Source organism: Acinonyx jubatus, chromosome B4, assembly GCF_027475565.1.
Source record: "Acinonyx jubatus isolate Ajub_Pintada_27869175 chromosome B4, VMU_Ajub_asm_v1.0, whole genome shotgun sequence".
NCBI classification, from domain to species: domain Eukaryota; kingdom Metazoa; phylum Chordata; class Mammalia; order Carnivora; family Felidae; genus Acinonyx; species Acinonyx jubatus.
Genome location: NC_069387.1, coordinates 133,851,855 through 133,870,255, shown reverse-complemented (window position 1 = coordinate 133,870,255; position 18,401 = coordinate 133,851,855). Strand labels below are relative to the sequence as shown.

At 51.9% G+C, this 18,401-nt stretch overlaps 1 protein-coding gene across 7 annotated transcripts in view; it reads left to right on the top strand.

Moving 5' to 3' along the window:
- EFCAB6 (EF-hand calcium binding domain 6) overlaps positions 1-9,464 on the top strand; it is a 245,050-nt gene extending 235,586 nt beyond the window's left edge. For 2 of the 7 annotated variants that reach the window (XM_053226902.1, XM_027070523.2), the window contains 4 exons: positions 921-1,086; positions 2,877-3,061; positions 6,883-7,032; positions 9,149-9,458. In XM_053226902.1, coding sequence (XP_053082877.1) covers positions 921-1,086; positions 2,877-3,061; positions 6,883-7,032; positions 9,149-9,271 — 624 coding nt within the window. In that variant the 3' untranslated portion in view covers positions 9,272-9,458. Of the gene's footprint in view, positions 1-920; positions 1,087-2,876; positions 3,062-6,882; positions 7,033-9,148 lie in introns of all 7 variants that reach the window. The other 5 variants (XM_053226905.1, XM_053226903.1, XM_053226901.1 and 2 more) reach the window with 5 other exon arrangements.
- Positions 9,465-18,401: the final 8,937 nt, after the last annotated feature.

Sequence of the window (18,401 nt, the reverse complement as noted above, 5' to 3'; positions counted from 1 at the left end):
AGTGGATTCGGTGTGGGGTGGAGAGGGAGAGAGTCCAGGAGAGCCTCTAAGGGTTTGACTTGAACACCTGGGAGAAGGGCGTTACATCAACCCAGAGGGGGAAGGCTCGGGGGGTACAGAATTTGGGAGAAAGACCAGGAATTCAATGGACTTTGTTCCTGTATTGGACTTTTTTTTTTTTTAATGTTTATTTTCTTTTTGAGAGAGAGAGAAAAAGAGAGAGGACCCGAAGCGGGCTTTGCGCTGACAGCAGACGGTCTGATGTGGGGCTCGAACTCATGACCCGGGCCAAAGTCAGACGCGTAACCAACTGAGCCACCCAGGTGCCCCAAGTTCATTACTCTATTAGATAATGACAGGACGTGTTCAGGGGCGATGCCTGGGCTGCATTCAATTCATTCCCCATATTTAAACAGAAAATGCAATAAGATAGCCTTATAGTTGGTCCATGTGATTTCACAATATAGGACATTCTGGAAGGGAGTACAGGATTGGACATCCATGAAAATGACAGGTGACTCCCTGTCTTTCATAAGACTCTTCCTCTGGTGAAAAATATTGTCTCTCTCTCTCTCTCTCTCTCTCTCTCTCTCTCTCTCTCTCACACACACACACACACACACACACACCCGTAATTAATATAGTTAAATAACATCTCCCTAAACTTGAATCTTGGCTATATGTTTACTTCCAAAACCATGTTGGTTACTGTGTTTCGGCACAAATATGGCCCGCCGATGGAAATGGAAGTTAAATGGCAGAATTACCATCTACGCTTTGCTTTTCCCTTATTTCTGAGCTCATCCTGCCGGCGCAGTTGTGAACCTCAACCCGAGGCCTGTCTGTGATAGCTTGTATTATTTCTTCGTTTTGAATCTCACGCTGCAAGACCCCCTCCTTTTCTCTCTCTCTCTCGCTAGACCCTGGCCAGTGCAAGCACAGCAGACACCCTGCCCCTGCAGAACTGTGAGCCGATAGAGAGCAAGCTCCGGAGGAGAATTCAGGGCTGCTGGCGGGAGTTCCTGAAGGAATGCGAAGAGAAGGACGCGACCAAGCAGGGGGAGATCACCACAGCTGAGTTCCTAGGTACGTTCTCACAACGGGGTCGCCTGCCGGCACAAATCCACAGGAACGGGCGGGAGCATCTCCCTCGCCGTGGCTACCAAGCACCTCCATAAACGCCAGGCTCGAGGGATAAGAAATAGTTACAAACAGAGAGGGAGGGAGGCAAACCATGAGAGACTCTCAAATACAGAGAACAGACTGAGGGTGGATGGGGGGGTGGGGGAGAGGGGAAAATGGGTGATGGGCATTGAGGAGGGCACTTGTTGGGATGAGCGCTGGGTGTTGTACGTAAGCGAGGAATCAGGGGAATCGACCCCGAAAACCAAGAGCACACCGCACACACTGTATGTTAGCCAACTTGACAAGAAATTATATTTAAAAAAAGAAATGGGGCGCCTGGGTGGCTCAGTCGGTTAAGCTCCCGACTTCGGCTCAGGTCATGATCTCGCGGTCCGTGAGTTCGAGCCCTGCGTCGGGCTCTGTGCTGACGGCTCGGAGCCTGGAGCCTGATTCACATTCTGTGTCTCCTCCTCTCTCTGCCCCTCCCCCGCTCATGTTCTGTCTCTGTCTCTCTCGCTCGCTCTCTCAAAAATAAACGTTAAAAAAAAGAAAAAGAATTCCTAATGCCTCTCAACCCACTGCAGGGCACGTTCATGCCTGGGTGACCAAGTCAGCAAGCCGTGACTCTCCGCCTTAGGAATCACAGACTTGGTTGTGGTCTCTGTTAACAGACTTGGAGAGCTCCAGGGTGGGACAGGTGGAGGAGGGCAGTGGCTGGGGACATGCAGGCCCATCCACCCCATTGCTTCTGTCCCCACTGATCCAGCTGTCACCACGTGTCATTTCGATGAGCTCTTCAAATTCCATCAGGTGGATTTATACTTGCGCTAATGGTCGCGTCTTGTTTGTGCAACATTTTACACGATCGATCTGGCCTTGTCGCCCCCCTGCTTGGTGGCCCCCTGAAGTCGGACCCCCCTCCTCTGACCTAATCTTTAGATCCCTTTTTAAGGAAAGTTTCTGTTGAGAATCTCCAGTATTAATAAATCACTTTGATGACAATCATGGCTTACCAACGTGCAAACGAAACAACGTGTGAACTCTCTCAAGCGAACAGCTCCTACAAAAAGTAGCCACTTCTAAATGAAATACAAAATATGAAACCACTGATAGTCCAACGTTGCTCCGCTGTGTTAATGTGACGTGTTTCACCGACACCAAATCAGCAACGTTGGTTTTAACGCATGTTTCAATTTCCACTGGTGTTTTAGTTAACCCTCTTGGTTTTGAGACTGATGAACCTTAGCTGGCCCTGCTGGCAGCATGGTTGCTGTGTTTAGTTTTTAACCACGAACCCACTGAAGCCACCAGATCTTACTCTGCTCAGCTTATCCGACTTGAGTGGTACATCCAAAATTCAATTCTGCAAAAAAAAAAAAAAAAAAAAAGTATGTATTAATTCTCAGAAGTTATTCTGTATTTTCCGTGCCCTGCCGTTGACCTCCTGCAAGTTGGAACATCAAAGGCATTTTCAGGCCACTCCCGTGGGCTCCCCAGCCCAGCGTCACCCTGCCCGGTGAACGCCGGTGACGCTGCTTCTGCTGTTTCCCCGGTGCCAAGGCAGAGGGACCTCCGTCTGCCCATCACACACAGCAGCATCTTACGGGCTGCGCTTGGCTGGAAGGCATCACTTATACAAAGTCTGCCTTTTTGGCAAGGACCCAAGCCAGGGCCTACGACATGAATGCGTGCGTGAACGAACGAGTGAGTGAACAGTTTGCCACCAACTGAATTGACGTTTTTGTCTTTAGCTCTCGTGGAGAAGTTCAGACTGGACATAAGCAAAGAGGAATCTCAGCGGCTTGCCGTGAAGTACGATGTAAAGAACAGCGGGAAATTTGCTTACTGTGACTTCATTCAGAGCTGTGTCCTCCTGCTGAAAGCGAAGGAAACCTCGCTGATGCAGAGAATGAAGATCCAGAACGCAAACAAGATGGTACGTAGACTGACTCTTGGAAAGTGTGGGCGTGGGCCGCCCCTCTGTCTCAATTTGTCATAAGTCCATAGAAATGGTGGACGCGGGGCGCCCGGGCAGCTCAGTCGGTTAAGGGTCTGACCCTGGGTTTCAGCTCAGGCCATGATCTCCCGGTTCGTGAGCTTGAGCCCCACGTGGGGCTCTGCCCTGACAGCGTGGAGCCTGCTTGTGATTCTCTCTCGCTCCCTCTCTCTGCCACCACCACCCCCCTCGAGATAAATAAGCTTAAAAAAAATTTTTTTTAATGTTTGTTTATTTTTGAAAGAGAGAGACAGAGCATGAGCGGGGGAGGGGCAGAAACAGACAGACACACAGAATCCGAAGCAGGTTCTGGGCTCCGAGCTGTCAGCACAGAGCCCGATGTGGGGCTCGAACCCACAAACTGTGAGATCATGACCTGAGCCGAGGTTGGATGCTTAACCGACTGAGCCACCCAGGCGCCCCCCTTTTTAAAAAAAATTTTTTTAATGTTTATTCAACTTTTTAAAAAACTAAAAAAAAAAAAAAGAAGAAGAAGAAGAAAGAAAGAAAAGGTGGATGAAGTGGACACAGAGGCTCCGGGAGGCCGCTGGCTAGTGAGGACCCACTTGTCAAATGTCTCCAGTCTCACTGCCACCTCCACGTGGACCCAGAAAATTGGCTGAGATGTTCTCTATACACATATATGTGTATATCGCGTGTGTATGACATAAAAGATACATGTGTATCACAGGGTATGATATACACGTGTGATATGTATGTATATCACATGATACGTGTATGTGCACATGTGATATATGTGTATACCACACAGGATATGTGCGTGTGCACGTGTGATGTGTGTGTGTGATGCTTATGTGGCCCGTGTTTGCACACGTATAAGGCATGTGTATATACACTTGTCACGCAATTCTTTGTTGCCCGATCTCCTCCATTACTTAAAGGCCTGTACAGCACGGGGCACTTTTCAGGTGAGCACCCGACCGCCAGGGTCTGCCTGGCGGGCCCAAAGCCAGCGAGCTGGCAGGTACTTCGGGGAGCTTTTGCCTGGGAGGCAAGAGGTGTAGCTGAAGGTAAGGCCTCCGCCAGGCTTCCAGAACCTTGCAGACAGCTCAGAATTTCCTTTCTTGGAAATAGTTCAGACATTTTCTTTCTCTCCTTCTGGAGCCCCGTACGGGTCTGGAGACCCAAGACTGGGAACCCAAGACTGGATCTCAGGTCCTCAGACTCCCCGGATGGCTGACACCTGGTTATGGTGACTCTTCCCCCAGCACCTGGAGACATCTGTATGGCGGACAGTCAGGGACAGCACGGCTGTTCATACGAGGCACAGGGAACAGTAATCAGTCAGTTAACGGAAAAGGCGAAGCTGGGGACAGGGGCGGGGGGGGGGGGGGTCATAGCAAAGTGAAACATTTTTAACGGACACATCGAAGTGTATTCATTCATCAGCCACCTGAAGCAGGCCAGACCCTTTCCTCTGGGTGCACAGTGGTAGAGGTTGGAGACTCATCATCTTTCTGTATAAACTGCACCCACGATGCACTGACTGTGGTTTTCTTTCTTTTTCTCTTTCTTTCTTTCTTTCTTTCTTTCTTTCTTTCTTTCTTTCTTTCTTTCTTTTAAGAGGAATGGGAACCTAAAGATGCTTAAATAGCAGCTGGAGGATTTTTACCATTGTTCTCAATGATTTGGACCCACACACAGTCCAGCCAGTGTTTGCCCAGACTCGCCTCTCTCCGGTCTTTCCAAACTATGAAGGAAAAAAAAAAACAAACCACTTTTTCCTGCTCATATTCCATCATCTGTAACAGTGAATTCCATTCTGTTGAATTAATGAACAAGTCGAGTACAGCTGGCATTGTCCATCTGGGGAACCAACAGCGGCTCCCAGGCCCCTGAGGGCTCAGCGGCGGGGACCAGGGTGTGGGGCAGACCCGGCCAGCCCCAGCCGGTCCCCGCCCGTGCCTGGCAGCCACAGGGTCATGACGGGTCAGCCCAGCAAACAGTGGATCCCTTGCAGAAAATTTCTAGGCAGCTAAATTTGTAGGTAGTTTTGTGCAAGATCAGGTCCCATCCGAGTGGAATTTCCACTTTAGACAAGCACGAGCTAGCATCAAAGGATTTGGCCGCGTTACGGAAGAAAAACTTAAAGTTGAGACACTTGTTCCTCTAAACTCAGTTCCTCTGTGAGCAGAGAGAGGGCCGCCTTCCTTAGATCTTCATGGGACCCAGGAGCACAGGTGGGGAACGATGGAGGCCACACAGCCTGCCAGGCCCCCTGCCAGCTCTGGCCTTCCTCTGCCTCTCTGGGCCTCAGTTTCCGCTTCTGGAAACGAGGGGGCGATCCGCTGGGTTCTAAGGCCTGCGAAGGGTGAGCCCTTCCGAGCCCTGCCCCGTACAGAGACTGTGAGGCTTCCAGACCCTCCACCCATCCACACCGAGGTGCCGGGAACTCGTAGGAGTGTCAGACTGAGATTGTATTCAGTGAGGTGATAGGTGCTCCAGTCCGGCCCCACTGGGAGCCGGGCCCCTGGGCAGAGGTCCCGGCACACGCCCTGTGTGCTCTATCCCGCCCCCCAGCTCTGGTGTTCACACCCCGACAGACGACGGCTGCCACTCAGAAAGGGTCCTGCCTTCCATCCCGTCCCACTCTGCGTTGTGAGTGACAGCAGGAGACTTCTCCCCAGCGGCCTTTCCGAGGAAAGAGCAGGGCCAGCCCCGCCTGGCCCTGGTGACTTGTTCCAGGCCCGTCCCCTCTGCAGGCCGCCAAGGCCCCCACCACACGAGTAAGGCGCCCAGGCCAGCAGAGACGCCCCCCTGGGGAGGCCACCTGGGACTCTGCTTTGCGGCCACGCTGGAGCTGGGGGCAGAGGCCTTCCAGAGCGATTGGTTGTGCTGTGCGAGGACGGGAAGAGGCTCTCTCAGATGGCACATGGGTGTGGGAGGAGCCGACACAGAATCCTTGCTTTTTCCAGTGCAGATCAGCAGATTGGGTAAATTGGCAGCTAATTGAAGCTATAGGGTATCTGGTGAGTTTCCATCCTAGGTGCTAAAGGATGTAAAAATCGAAAGCAATTCAACTTTGCGCTAATTGGTCTTATGTAGTGCCGCGTTAAAATTAAACTTTCCCAAAATGTGTTAACACGTTATTGCCTATGGTTCACCTCTGATATTCAGACACGCGTTAGGGTTAAATCATGCTAAAATATCTTGTTTTCTATCTAATAGCACCTAAATGAAATAATCACAGGGTAGTGTGCTGTCTAATTACAAGATATAATTACAACCTTGGAATTTTTGAAAAAACTCTGTTCATTATGATAAACCTACTAGGAGACCCAGTCTGAAATCTCTTTTTCCTTCAAACTGTTTTAAAACCGGCCGGCTATCTCTGTCTGGCCCTCTCTCTCCTCCTTCACCTGGGAGGAACGGAGCCCAGATCGGTCCTGAACCTGCCACTTCACGTCCCCAAGCCTCCCGTTTCCCAGTCCAGGAGATGACGGGGGTCAAGGGAGTGACCTTCCTCCCAGGTTGGAGGGGCCAGGGGAGGCGGGGGCTGCCTTGTACCAACAGCAGGGTTAGCGATCTACCATTATTCTCGTGAGTCCGGCCGGCAGGCCCCATTCTACAGGGGAGTGGGCCGGGGGGAGCCCAAGGCAGGGGTGAGCAGGGGCAAAAGCAGGGCTAAGGCCCGGGAGGGGAGCGCGCGGCCGCCGGGCTGTGCCTGTCTACCCCATGCTGCCCATTCGAAAGCTCCTTTCTCACCACCTCTCGGTTTTTGTGGGTTTTTTCTCCCCCAGAAAGAAGCTGGTGCTGAGACTTCTTCCTTTTACTCGGCTTTACTGCGGATTCAGCCCCAAATTGTGCACTGCTGGAGGCCGATGCGACGCACCTTCAAAGCCTACGATGAGGGCGGGACGGGGCTCTTGAGCGTGGCTGATTTCCGGAAGGTGAGCTCAGCTGTTGGGCGCCTGCGGCGTCCGAACGGGGAGCAGCGGCCAGAAGACCTCAAAAGAGGACCCCTCACCCCCTGTCCCCCGGCAGAGGCCCCGGTGTGAGCGGCTGTCCCGGACCTCACTTCCTTGGGACCCCAAGTTATCGAGGGCTACGTCCACCTGCCCCGCACCTGCAGACCCCAGGTTCTCCTCCCTGAAGGTATCTAGAACCCCGTGGGGACATGACCTGAGGGCTCAGGTCACCACCACAGGTGCCAGTGCTCCTTGGAGCCCAGACTGGCTGCATAAGACCCACAGAGCAGGTGGCCACATCAAGGAGCTAAACAAAGCAGGGTCCCCGCTGTGGCCACCGAGGCAGCAGAGCCCAGCACTGCCTCCCGAGAGCCGGTCACTCACTCCTCTCTGCCTCTTGCCCCCGTGTGCTGCTGGCCACCCCCCACAGCAGCCGGCCGGTCCAGCAAATAATTGAGGTCCAGACATTAGATTCAAAATCACATATTACAGTCAGAAAAGAACAGTCACAACATCAGACAGACACGAAGGGTTATGACCTTGAAATGCACTTACAAAAAAATTGTCCCTTAGTTTCATCTCTGCTTCAACGAAACAAAAAAAGTAAAACCCTCTTGTTTTAAGCCGGGAAGATGAGTAGCACAGGGTGGGTGGGCAGGGCTGCAGGAAGGAGGAGGGCCGGTCCCCGCAGCCCCCAGGGACACCTGCCCTCAGCACCCGCCCCCCCATGACTTTCCAGTTCACACTGTCTGTCTTGTCTTTGGGCTCAAGTCAGCTCTCAGCCCCGGGTTCCCCTTCAGTCTCCAGCAAAGAGGAAGGAGGTGGCTGGGGTCCTGTCTGCGTCCCAGGAACCAGGGATGGGCGGCAGAGGGAGGGGGGCACTAGAGGGGCAGCCGGGTCTCAGCAGAGCCTGAGCCAGAGGCCAGCTGGGTGCCAAGGACCCTCCTCAGACACCCAGGCTCAGCTTCCTCGTCTGCTGCCAGCCCTCAGCCCCACAGATGGGGCCCGTCACCGGCTGCCCGGAGGAACCCCGGGACCTTCCAGCCCCACGTTCTAGTCCCCTCTTAGAAACAAATCACAACACAAAGCATCGGTAGGAAATTAAGTTGCAACTTTTACTTCCAGCGGGGGAACGCATGTAAGGGATCTGTCTCAGCCGCGGGTAACAGCGGGGACCCGGCGGCTGAAAGTCCGTTTCCCTCTCACTTGAAACAAGTCACGAGCTAGGAAGCCAGAGCCAGCACGGGGCCGGACAGCCACTGGGGCCTTCATTTTTTTTGCTCTGCCACCCTCAGCACCTGGCTTCCGTCCACGAAGTCGCCTCATGGTCTCTGGTGGCTGCAGGGGCTCTAGCATCGCCTCCATATTCCCGGCCGCAGAGAAAAGGAGGAGAGGAGAAGGGGAAGGGCCTCCTCTCTAGAGGAGGCTTCCCAGAAGTCCCACATCACATTCCCGCTTAGGTGTCACTGGCCAGGACGTACCTAGCCCCAAAAGAGGCCGAGAAGTGTTGCCTTTTAGCTGGAGACACAGGGGTCTGCTCACTGAGGAGGAAGGGGCAGTTGCTGTCGGGTGGGCAGCTAGCTCTGCCGGGGGCTGTGGCGCTGCGGGATCCGCCACGCCCCGCGCCCTGCACCTGCAGCCCTGCCCTCCTCCCCAACCCTGGTTAAGGCCCTGTGGCCAGGGCCACAGCCCTCTCTACTCTCCGTCCAGGCCTTGTCTGAACGCATGGACCAGCCTCACTACCCTGCAGGGAGGCAACGGTTATTAACCTGTTCTGGGAGGGCTGGGGGCGGGGGGGCTGGAAGGGGGGGAACCAGTACCTTCCGCTGTTCTGGAAGTCTTCCATTGTCACACCCACTGGCCCTTGGGAGGGTGAGGGCCTAGGAGAGAGGAGGTGGGAGGGAAGGAGGGAAGAGTCGGGGGAGAGGGAGGGAGAGGGAGGGGGATGTGCACCGAGGGAGACGACTGCTTGGGGCAACTTTGGAGGTGGGCCTTTCAGGGTCCGAGGAGGAGAGGCGGGTGGGTCCCAGCCCCTTCCTGGCTGCCCGCCCCCTCGAGTGTCACCGACACCAGCGGGGGCTGCTCTCCTCTCCGACAGGTCCTGAGACAGCACAGCATCAACCTCTCGGAGGAGGAGTTCTTCCACATCCTGGAGTATTATGACAAGACACTGTCTTCCAAAATCTCCTACAACGACTTCCTGCGGGCCTTCCTCCAGTAGGCGGCCGACGGGTGCCTCCAGTGCAGACGGGTGGGGACCACGCAGCCTGTCCCTAAGATGAATGAGATCACAGAATCGGGGGCGGGGGGGGGGGGTGCTCCAGAAAACGCAGCCCCGTGTCTTTCCCGGCGGTTAAGGCTTTGCGCTGCCCCACGGCCATAGCTTCAGCCACAGCTCCGCCCCCACGGAGCCACGGGACCCTTCGCTCAGTTGGAGCAAATAAAATGTTAGTCTTTGCAGAAATGATTCGTAAGACTTCAAAAGAACCACCAATGATACGATGCTTAGAAACTTAGATTTCTGGAGGTTTCATTCATGACAGCCTGCATGGTTGCCTAGGGGAGACCAGAGGCCTTCCTGCCTCCCGGATTGGATCTGTGTCTCCGCTGGGCTTGTCTGCATGGCTGTTGCTCTGTCCCTAGGGACGCGGGCACCAGCCTGACTTCACGGTGGGGCAGCCCACGTCTAAGGCCTCGTCCCTGTTCAGCCTTTCCAGGGCCCCGCCCAGCGGGCAGCTGATTAGAAGCACCCACCAGTGACCTTTTGGGGAGGGACCCTTCCTCAGACATGACGGGTCTGACAAGCCAAGAGAACTTTCCAATCCCTGCGACCCTTACCACCTTTTGTAAAGCAAATGGAAGAGAGACGTAGAGTTTGCTGCCTTCTGGAAGGTTCTAGAAGGAACTGGGAGGAGGTGCCCCCGAGTCGTGTGGCCACTGGCCATCAGGGAGGGGTGGGAGCAAGGAGTCCCCTCTGTCACCCCACCCCAGGTGGCTCCAGAGGAGAAGCAGCACCAGAACCTCAGGTCCAAGACCCCTCCCCACCGGGGGCCCACGGAGGCAGCAGCTCGAAGTACGCAGAATTTCGAGGGGGGGCGGGTCTCGGCCTCCCCGCTGGAAGCCAGTGAGGTGTGGGGAGAAGAGCCACGCCCACCACAGGCCCTCTCTTTCCATGAGGGTGTTTTGCGGACACCTTGGTCTCCCCGTGTGCTGGGTCCCAGCCTCAGCTCGGCCAGGACCCCCAGGCCCAGAGGGGTGAGCTCGCGCTGGAGGCTGCCCCGTCAGCCCGGAGCCAGGAGGAGGCCCCCTCTGCCAGATGCTCGCCTTGGGGGTAGTCACAGGCCCCAGAGCGCCGGCTCTGCTCCGGCCCAGCCTCGGGTAGCCCCGGACCCCCAGGCTGGAATCGGAGGCGGGGAGAATCCTCTCTTGGCTTCACTGCGTTTGGTTTTGCTCGCTAATCGACCTAAACTGGTGCAGCTGTGGAAATTCGCTCTCAGCCAGACTCTGTGGGTCTGGGGGCCTCACCAAGATGGGGCCTGAAGAAACACACAGGACTTAGTTTCCTTGTGAGGGAGGCCCAGCCACCAGGAGGGCGGCTTCGCAGGGGCCTGGCCAGCGGCCTTGATTCTCTCCCTTTCCCGTGGTGTCCACCCAGTTCTCAGGAAGAGCTGTCCTGGGGGCACTCCGACCCCCTGGCCACACCCCCTGGCAAGATGGGGTCCCACCCCCACTGGAGATATGGCAACACCGAGGCCGGTGCTGAGAGAGGCAGGGAGGCCCCTGTGGCAGGCGAAGGCAGTGGCAGGTTGGCCCTGGGGAGTGAGACTTCCCCAGCCTGGCAAGGGGGCATCGAGGGTGAGGCTACGGGGGCTCTGGCCAGGGCAGGGGATGCCCCAAGATCCCAGAGAACCTGGGGGCCCAGAGGAATCTCGGGGAGGAAGATGCCCGCTGCAGGGAAGGGGTGCCCAGGCGGCCTGAGTGCAAGGAGCAGGAGAGAGGGCCATGGCCCCTGCTGACCCCAAGTGGGTGTCGTGTCGCGCGGATGGCCCTGGCCCCGGCCCCAGCAGCTCTTCCTAGGAGTGACAGGTGGGTGGATACCCTTCCCGGGTGCCCCTGCCCTATTGTTCAAGGCCCTGCCTACGTGCCTAGCCGCAGTCTTCCCCCAGCGGGCTTGCTCCCAGCCTCGCATTCCACACCTGCTGTTTCTCCCACCTGCTCCTCAGGAAATGCCGACGTGTCCTTCAGAACTCATCTCAGAGCCCCCTTTTGCAGGAAGCCTTCCTGACCTCCCAAGGCCGAGCCAGACCTTTAGTCTCATGCCGTCCAGCGGCCTTGTGGGTCCGTCGTTGAGGGGTGTGGGGAGCCTCCAGGTCAAGAAGGGGCTTCAAGAGGCAAATGGCTCATCCTGACAAAAACAGGACTCTGTGTGCGGTCACAGCTGGCCAAGGCCAGGTAAGCACACGGGCAGCGTTTTCAGGGCGGCTCCGCTGTTCGTGAGACTGGGTTCGAATTCTAGCTGTACCAGGAAACCCGGGCTCCTCTGAGCCTCAGTTTCCACTCTTGTAAATGAGTGATCAACTCAGAGGACATCGGGAGGGCCGAACGTGGAAAGATCTAGCACGCAGCTTGGCACCAGGAAGTGCCCACACGTCTTCTCTTCCTCAAGCCAGTGTGGGCCGTCTGTGGGCTTGGCTCAGCGGTGGGGTTTCCTGGGGAGCTGGCAGAGTTCCCAAGCTGAGGGTTGCGGGCGAGTGGGCTACCAGCCATCTCCTCCCTCAGCCCCAGAAGAGGTAGGCCAGCCACTTTCCTGATGCCTGGACCCTTCAAGCCTGAGTCAGGAGAACAGTGCTGGACTGAGGAGGTGTCCGGCCTCCCCCTGCCCATCCCCTGTGCCACTTACCCCTCTGGACTGAGCCTCTACTTACGTGTCTGCAAAATGAAGGTACTAACCCCTCTCTGCCTTCCTCTGGAACCATCTATCCGTGGGCCCGGCCAGCTGGCCAGTTCACCCTGTGCCTGGCCCCTAGAGCTCCCAAAATGGTAGGTCACAAGCAATCGAAAGAGAGGAGGGTTAGGGCTCTGGCTTCGGGGGAAGCCCTTGGTCTATGGGACCCCAAAGGGCCCCAGCCCTAAGCACAAAGCCTGGAGCTAGACCTCAGGACAGGATTTCAGCAAGGGGCCGAGAGGGAGGTCAGAATCAAAGGCAGGAGGCTGAGAGGCCTGGACTGTTACCTAAAGGGGGATAAGTCCCAGATGGGACTGCCATCCCCCCCCCCCCACCCCTTCCCTGGGCCCTGCATCCCCGATCAGGTGTCTTCGGCTCTGGACAGCCTTCCCTGAGCCCCACCCAGCTAAGTGCAGTGTCCCCTCTGAATCCTATCATGTTAAAAAGTTCAAGTCCCCATCTCTCCACCCCTGGTGGAGCTCCTCCTATCAGAACAAATGGCCCCAGTCATCTCCCCTTCATGTGTCTGTGCCCGTTGCATTTGATCTGCAAGTTCCTGTCTCTAAAGAAGCGACGTCCATTTCCCCGCTCCCTGAATCCAAGCTCAGCCACATGACTTACTCTGGCTTACTCTTACTTTCGAGAAACACCGGTGCTTTTCGGCTTCTTCGAGGCGGGGAGCTGGAAGGAGCATCACTAATGCAGACTAATGACTTTTCTTCAATCCGTCTGAGAACAGAGTTCGCCAAAACCACCCGCCGCAATCCTGGGGGAGGCAGGTGCCTGCAGGGAGCAAGCAGCAGGGCCCAAGCGCTTGCTTGGGTGAAATTGTACCACCAAACACCACACAAGCCAGTAAGAGGATTCAGCTGGAAAATGTTAACGAGTTGCTAAAGGCCAGCCTGAGCATGTGAAGGCTCTGGGGGCTGTTGGCCCAGGGGCGTGTGCATCCTTCGGAAACGCCACCGGGAGCTCCCAGAAGTCAGGGAGAATCCAGAGAATGCTGCTTCTCTCCTGTTTGCCCAGTGATGCCGGCTGGGAGAAGAGAGCCTCGGCCGCTGCGGAAACTCTGCCCGAACCCACCTCTTGTCGCTCAGAGGGAGCAGGAAAAGTAAGGTGTAGAAGGACGACAAAGCTGTAGCCCGAGGGCACCAACTGGAACCCAGTGCGGGTGAGGGAGCACATGAACAGAGAAGGCCCTGTTCCTGGGGGAGAGGCAGAAATTCGTGCTAGCTAGCAGTACGTCCGCAGGGGGCAAAAAGCGTCAGAATCAACGCTTTCAAAATTCTGGAAATTAACCAAGTATTTACATAGGAACCCAAGGAGCGTTTATTCAAGAAAAGCAGCTGACTTTTAGAGGAAAAAAAAAAAAGAACAAGTTTTGTGACATTTTAACTTGTTCTAGTCCCATCAGCCATTCTCCAGCTCCACGATGGCTCAGGAAAGTAACAGCCTACCCTCTCCGTGCACAGTGGCGGTCCCCAAGGGAGTAGAATAGAGCCGGAACACTTTGAAAGCCTCATTCCCAAAGAGTCGTCACATTTGATTCGCCTGGTGATTCCCTGGGAGACTGTCTGTACTGAACTGACTCAGAGACCGCTCAGGTACAAAAAATCTTTTCCCGAGAGTCCAAAGGGCACGTTTGTCAAAAACAATTACAAGCAAGTATCTTAAATTTGCAGCTGCTTGAGGTACTGGATAAAGTTAGGCCAACCAATTTAAGAAAACCTAAAAATAAGATGTTCACAGAGACTTTGAAAGGTCCCCAAGATTTTCCTCGGCATTCTAGAAGGCCATGTGTGTGCACAGGGCTGGCACGTGTCCAGGGATGTGCGCATGCTCAGAAAAGATATGAGAAGGACCTATGTTTGCACCTTTGCGTGACCTTAAGGCCCCGCACTAGCAGGAAATAAAAGCTAAGGCAGAGTTTTCAGCCACCTGGCTGCGTGTCGAAGACGTGACTCCACATACACGCAGAGCTCGTCAGCAAAGTCTGAGTCACTGGTTCCAAGTGCTTAAGGGAATCTCTGTCCAATGTTTAGCTGACCACTAAGCTAACAGAAGAGACCTCAGTGGCCACACAGGAACAAAGAATATAGACGTTACAGAATTAGTTCAGAAAGGTAACTAAACAAACAACAACTACAACAGGCAACAGTAACAAACCTTTGGAGGGAGCTAGAATCTAATTTCCAAAGTTGCTGCATTATGTTATTTAAAATGTCCAGTGTTTAACAATGAATCACAAGACATAAAAAGAAGAAAGTATGGCCCATACACAGGGGCAAAAGTAATCAATAAAAACTGTCCCCGAGGGTGGGGCGCCTAGGTGGCTCAGTCTGTTAAGCATCTGACTTGGTTTCGGCTCAGGTCATGGTCTTGTGTTTTGTGGGTTCGAGCCCCATGTCGGACTCTGTGCTGATAGTGCAGAGCCTGCTTGGGATTTTCTTTCTCTTCCTCTCTGCCCCTCCCTCTCTTGTTCTGTCTCTCTCAAAATGAATAAACTTAACAAAAATAAAAATAAAAAAAAACAAAACTATCCCTGAGGAAGCCCAGATGTTGGATTTAGTAGACAGATCTTTACGTTGACTATTTTAAATATATTCACATAGCTAAAGGGATGCATATCAGAATAACATCTCACCAGATTGAAAATATTACAAGTATTAAATAAAGAGATTTAAAGCATTAAAAATAATCGAATACAAATTCTGGAGTTTGAAAACTATAACATACTAAAAATTCACTGGAGGCGGGGCACCTGGGTGGCTCAGTCATTTAAGCATCCAACTCAGGTCATGATCTCACGGTTCATGAGTTCAAGCCCCACGTCAGGCTCTGTGCTGACAACTCAGAGCCTGGAACCTGCTTCAGATTCTGTGTTTCCCTCTCTCTCTGCCCCTCCACTGCTCTCTCTCAAAAATAAACATTGAAAAAAATTTTTTTAATTCACTAGAGGAACTTAACAGCAGATTTGAGCATGCAAAAGAAATAATCAGGAAACTTGAAGATAAGTAAATTGAGATCATCCAGTCTGAAGAGCAGAAAGAAGAAAATAAAGAGGGAAAATGAACAAAGCCTCAGAGACCTGTGGCGTATCATCAGGCATACCAGCATAAACACGATGGGAGGCCCAAAAGGAGAGGAGAAAGCAGGTGTCGGCAAGAATAGTTGGAGAAACAGTAGCCAAAAACTCCCCAAATTCGAAGGAAACTATGAATCTATGTATCCAAGTTCAATGAACCCTCAAGAGGACAGATTCTCAAGGAGAGCCACACTTAGACCTGTCGCATCAAACACAGGATCATCTCGATGCAGAAAAAGCATTTGACAAAATTCAGCATGGATTCATAGGGACAACTCTTAGCAAACTAGAGCAGAAGGGAATTCCTTCAACTGAGTAAAAGACATGTACCAAAAACTACAGCTAACACTCACCACATATTCAGTATCATACTGCAAGTCCTAGCCAGTGCACAAAAGCAAGAAAAACTAAAAGGAAAAATCAAAAATGGAAAGGAAGAAATAAAATTGTCTCTGGTTGCAGATGACATGATCGCCTAATAGGAAATTCCAAAGAACCCACCGAAAAGGCTAACTAAGCTAAGTGAATTACAAAGTCATTATGCAAAAGTCAATCGTATGCCTATGTACCCACAGTGAGCAACAGGAAATTAAAACTTTAAAAACAGTACTATTTGTAATATTCCCCCCCAAAAGAAGTACTTAGAAATAAATCTAACAAAATGTGTGAAGGATCTGTACGATGAAAACTGTAGGACATGGATGAAAGAAATCAAAGGTCTAAACAAATGGAGAGAGAAATGTTTTTCATGAAATGAGGCTCACCATTGTTAAAATATCATTTCTCTCCAATTTCATTATAAATCCCTTAGAATCTCAAAATCTCCACAAGATCTATTTTATATGTCAACAAGTTCATTCAAAAATGTATATGGAAGGGCGCCTGGGGGGCTCGGTTGGTTAAGCATTCGACTGTGGCTCAGGTCATGATCTCACGGTTCATGAGTTTGAGCCCCACATCGGGTGAGCCCAAGCCCCTCTTCGGATGGGCTCAAGCTCTGCTTTGGGCTCTGCGGGATTCTTTCTCCCTCTCTCTCTCCCTCCCCCCCACTCCCTCCTCTCTCCTCTCTCTCTGTCCCTCATGGGATTCTCTCTCTTTCTCCTCTCTCTCCCCTGCCCCCCTCGCTCCCTCCTCTCTCTCTGTTCCTCATGGAATTCTCTCTCTCTCCCTCTCTGCCCCTCACTCACTTACACCCTCTCTCTCAAGAAAAAAAAAAAAAAAAGATGGACATGGAAAGGTAAAGGAACCAGAAGAGCCCAATCTAATTCTGAAAAAGAACAAAATTGGACCTCTTACACTATCCAATTTCAAGATTTACCCATAAAGTTACAGTCATCACACGAGAGAAGATACTGGCAACAGGACAGACATATCGATCAGTGGAAGAAAATAGAGAGCCCAGAAGTATGCCCAGACAAATACAGTCAACTGATTTTTGACAAATGCACAGAGGCAATTCAATGGAGAAAGAACATCCATATGTAAAAACATGAAACTTCCGCAAACCTCACACCTTACACCATAATTAACTGAAACTGCATCATAGACCTGAATGTAAAACAAAAGACTATATACCTTCTGCAAGAAAACATCAGAGAAAATCTGTAGGACGTTGAGTCTGGCGCTGAGTGTTTAGATACTACACCAAAAACATAACTCCTAAAAGAAAACTTGGGTAAATTGGAGTTCAGCACAATTAGAAACTTTTGCTCTGAGAAACTGTGAAGATAATGAGAAGACAACCCACAGACTAGAAGAAAAGGTTTGCGAGTCACATATTCAATTAAGGACTGTATCCAGGGGCACCTGGGTGGCTCAGTCGGTTGAGCGACTAACTTCGGCTCAGGTCATGATCTCATGGTTTGTGAGTTTGAGCCCCACGTAAGGCTCTGTGCTGAGAGCTCGGAGCCTGGAGCCTGTTTCGGATTCTGTGTCTCCCTCTCTCTCTGCCCCTCCCCCACTCATGCTCTGTCTCTCTCTGTCTCAGAAATAAATAAACATAAAAAAATTTAAAAAAAAGGACTTGTATCCAGAGCATAAAGAACATTTAAAACAAACAGAAAAAAAAAAAAAAACCAACCCAGTTTTTAAGGAAGAGGACAGAAAAATCTGAAAAGACTGTACGTGAATGGCAAATAAGCACATAAAAAGATGCTCAACGTCATTAGTCATTGGGGAAATGGAAATTGAAACTACGATGAAATACAAGACACACCTACTCAAAGGGCCAAAATTTTTTAAATGAACAAATACCAAATTGTGATGAGAATGCGGACCAGCAAGAACATTCAGTCATTGCCAGTGGGATTATGGAAACAGACAGCCATTTTGGAAAACAGTATGGTTCAAAAGGGGTCAAACAAGGGGAATTTTTTGAGTGATGGAACTGTTCCCTAGGGTCCTGGGGTGGTGGATACCTGACTCTGCGTTTCTGAAAACCCTTAGAACCACACACCACATAGAGTGACTTGGCAGTATGCATATTTAAAACAGTCAACCAGGATGTCAGGGAATCTCAGGATATAATGCAGACTGCAACAGCGGAATTGAATTGCACCACGTGTGACATTACCTCACCAAACTGGGTTGGGAGAAAGGACCTGATCAATTTACCCTTGGAAAACAGAGTTTCAATTGTCAAACTGAAGATGAAAAGGATTCTATGGGAACCCTGTACCGTGTCACTGTGTTTCTGATGGGGCTATGGATCAACCGTTCTGAAACTGCTCTGTGGGTATACTAGGATAGAACACACACATGATTGCAGACATGGGAGCTGGGCTCCTCCTTGTCAAAGGAACAAGTCACAAATAAGCAAGGTGAAAGGCAAGAATAAATTATGCATGCTGCATTGTGCATTGCTGTATCAGCGTGAATTAATGCTTATTTTAAGATCAATAGATGATAGGTGAGTAGGTGGATGGATGGATGAATGGACGGTGGATGGATGAATGGATGGATGGATGGAAGGATGGAAGGATGGATGGATGGATGGATGGTTGGATGGAAAGATGGATGGATAGATGGATAGATGGATGGATGGAAAGATGGATGATGGATGGAAAGATGGATGGAAAGATGGATGGATGGATATAGATATACATATTGGAGAGATACATGAGCATATAGATGGGTTAATATACTACATATATTTCCTCATTCTGTCCACTGTGAGGACCTAGAAGTAGAAATACCCCAGTAGCAGCTAGCACATCTACCACCTAGATCTTAGTTTCTAAAAGCAGTTAGAACTCTCTGGAGAAATGGCTGATTCTGTGGCAGGGGCAAGGAAAATGCAAGATGGATTTGGAGCATCTGGTA